Source organism: Coturnix japonica, chromosome 2 (assembly GCF_001577835.2).
Source record: "Coturnix japonica isolate 7356 chromosome 2, Coturnix japonica 2.1, whole genome shotgun sequence".
Lineage (NCBI taxonomy): Eukaryota > Metazoa > Chordata > Aves > Galliformes > Phasianidae > Coturnix > Coturnix japonica.
In genome coordinates, this window is record NC_029517.1 from 95,477,092 (window position 1) to 95,479,230 (window position 2,139).

A 2,139-nucleotide genomic window follows, 5' to 3' on the forward strand; every position below is an offset into this window, starting at 1 on the left:
ACGCTCTTCCAGAAAGAAGAAAGAATCACCAGCTGGCAGTTGGTGTTCCTGCCTATGTCTGCGCAGACCATCCCCTGCGGCAAAACACCAACTGCAGAGCAGTGACAGGGAGCCTTCCGAAGAAGAACTCGTGGTGCTGGCAGGTAAGGGGATGGTTTGCAGACGTCTGTAAATGCAAATGAGGACACACGAAGTGGTGCATGGGTGTGCATGTGCACGTGGATAGGCGGAAGGCTGGGGTGCAGGCTGACCTCTGCTGAGGTGAGTGGGGGCTCAGGGTGTTGCTCAGTGGTAGATTTGTTCACACTGAGTTCTAACAGGAAACTTGCTCAACATCGAAGGCCTTGCAAAAGTCTGGCTGAGTGATGTCAGTTGCTTTTCCTTTCCCTACTGATGCTGTCACTCCACTGTAGAAGGCCACCAAAGCGACCAGGCTGCATGTCTCCGTTTCCGCTGTTTCTCCATTTCCTTCTTGTTGCTCCCTGTAACCAGCAGGTTCAGCCATGCTGCTTTCCTGCCTCCTCTGCTGTGTTTCGTGTGGTCGGGATGGAGCTCAGAGCTCCAGCTCTGAGAAAGGTTTTCTGAGAAAGTTACCATCTCTTTTCCATTCCTTTGCCCCTAAGAACAGTTTTCCAGTGTCTCTCGTCCAAGAATTCTTTGAACAGCCTGCAGCTGACTCTCCTGAAGCTCAGGGTCCTGACTTTGCTTTTTGCCAGGCCCGCATTCCTTGAGATGAGGAACTCTAGGAGGGCATGGTCACTACAGCCCTGACCACCTCCAGTCTTAACCCCTGCTGTGCAGCATGTCCAGTAATGCTTCCCTTCTGCTTGGTGTGCTTAATGCTTGGCCCACAAAGTTATTCCCAGTGCAGTCCAGCAGTCTCTCAGACAGCTTGCAGCCAGCCATGCTGATTTCCCAGCCTGACTGGAATCCCCCATCAAGTTGAGAGTCAGTGAGCGCGGTGCTTCTGGTAGCTGCAGTAAGCAGGGCCCATCAACAGGCTCCCTTGACCAGGCGGCCTGGAGCAGACCCTCACCTCCAGAAGCCCATTATTGGTTCAGTCCCGAATTTTACCCGCAAGTTCTCAACGTGATCGTGGCTGTTCTTAGTCCTTTGCAGTCAGCTTCTTCATAGAGAGGGCAAATACCTTGCCCTCCGGAATTCCATAGTAACAATCATGTCTCCTTTATGTCAGGTGAGGTGTTTTTTGTTGTTGTTGTTTTTTGTTTGCTTGTTTGTTTGTTTTCCATTTTCTAGGTAGAAAATTTAATTTCTGAGCCAGGAGAAGAAGAAGTGCAACATGTAACAATCTTCCTGGCACTGTGCAGTTTGCATGAGTAGCCAAGTGCTCCTCAGGTAACGTGTGCTGCAGAGCTGACCTTGGTGGCAGGGGTTGTGTCTTCATTTTCTTCCTGTCATGTGGGAACATAAGAAGACTCTTCAGAGCAGGAGCTGCAGAGGAAGATGAACGGCATGAGAAGGTAAGGCTAGGAACCAAGGACACAGCTTTTGTGTCACTCAGCCACCTGTGGCAGAGGTCAGGATTTCAGCAGGTATGGGAAATCATCCCATCACTTAGTGCCTTACAAGGAGCTGAGAAGCTTTCCTTGTTCAAGTCCTGCTTCCAAGCTTAACCAATCACACTGAGTGCTAACAGGAAACTCGCACACCCATTTTGTTTCAGCTGTGCCAGTGCTGTGATCCCTCGCTGCTGGAATGGGGTGTTGGAAGGATGGTGTGCATGCCGAGCTCCTGTCTCTCTTGCAGAAATCAAGTGTAGAGCAAAAGGGATGTCTGGGCCAGGTGACCTCAAGAAGGCTGGCTGTTTTGGATGGTGGCAGCTGATGGAAACAGGTGTTCTGGGGACCGTTCAGCTTTTAACAGAAGTCAGGCGTCCTGCAGCAAGAACGACTAGGTTCTCAAATGACTTCAAACGTGCACACCGAGTATGTCTGTCCTGCCGTGCCATCTCTGCTTCTCTTTGATGAATGCATTTTTACGACCACGTGTTGGCCCTGTTTGCTTGTAGAAGGAGGAATGTTAGGTGCAGTTCTCACCGAGAACTTCTGCTAGGATTTCTGTGTAATTTGAATCATGAGTGTTAGCACAGTGAGTTGAAGGAGGGCCCCGGAAGCAAAT

At 50.4% G+C, this 2,139-nt stretch overlaps 1 protein-coding gene across 1 annotated transcript in view; it reads left to right on the plus strand.

The window, feature by feature from the left end:
• The window catches only part of LOC107310136 (rho GTPase-activating protein 32-like), a 30,443-nt gene that overhangs the window by 9,133 nt on the left and 19,171 nt on the right, over nucleotides 1-2,139 (plus strand). Inside the window, exon 15 of the mRNA XM_015855501.2 lies at nucleotides 1-143. Within this exon, the coding sequence (XP_015710987.2) occupies nucleotides 1-143 (143 nt within the window). The remainder of the gene's footprint in view (nucleotides 144-2,139) is intronic.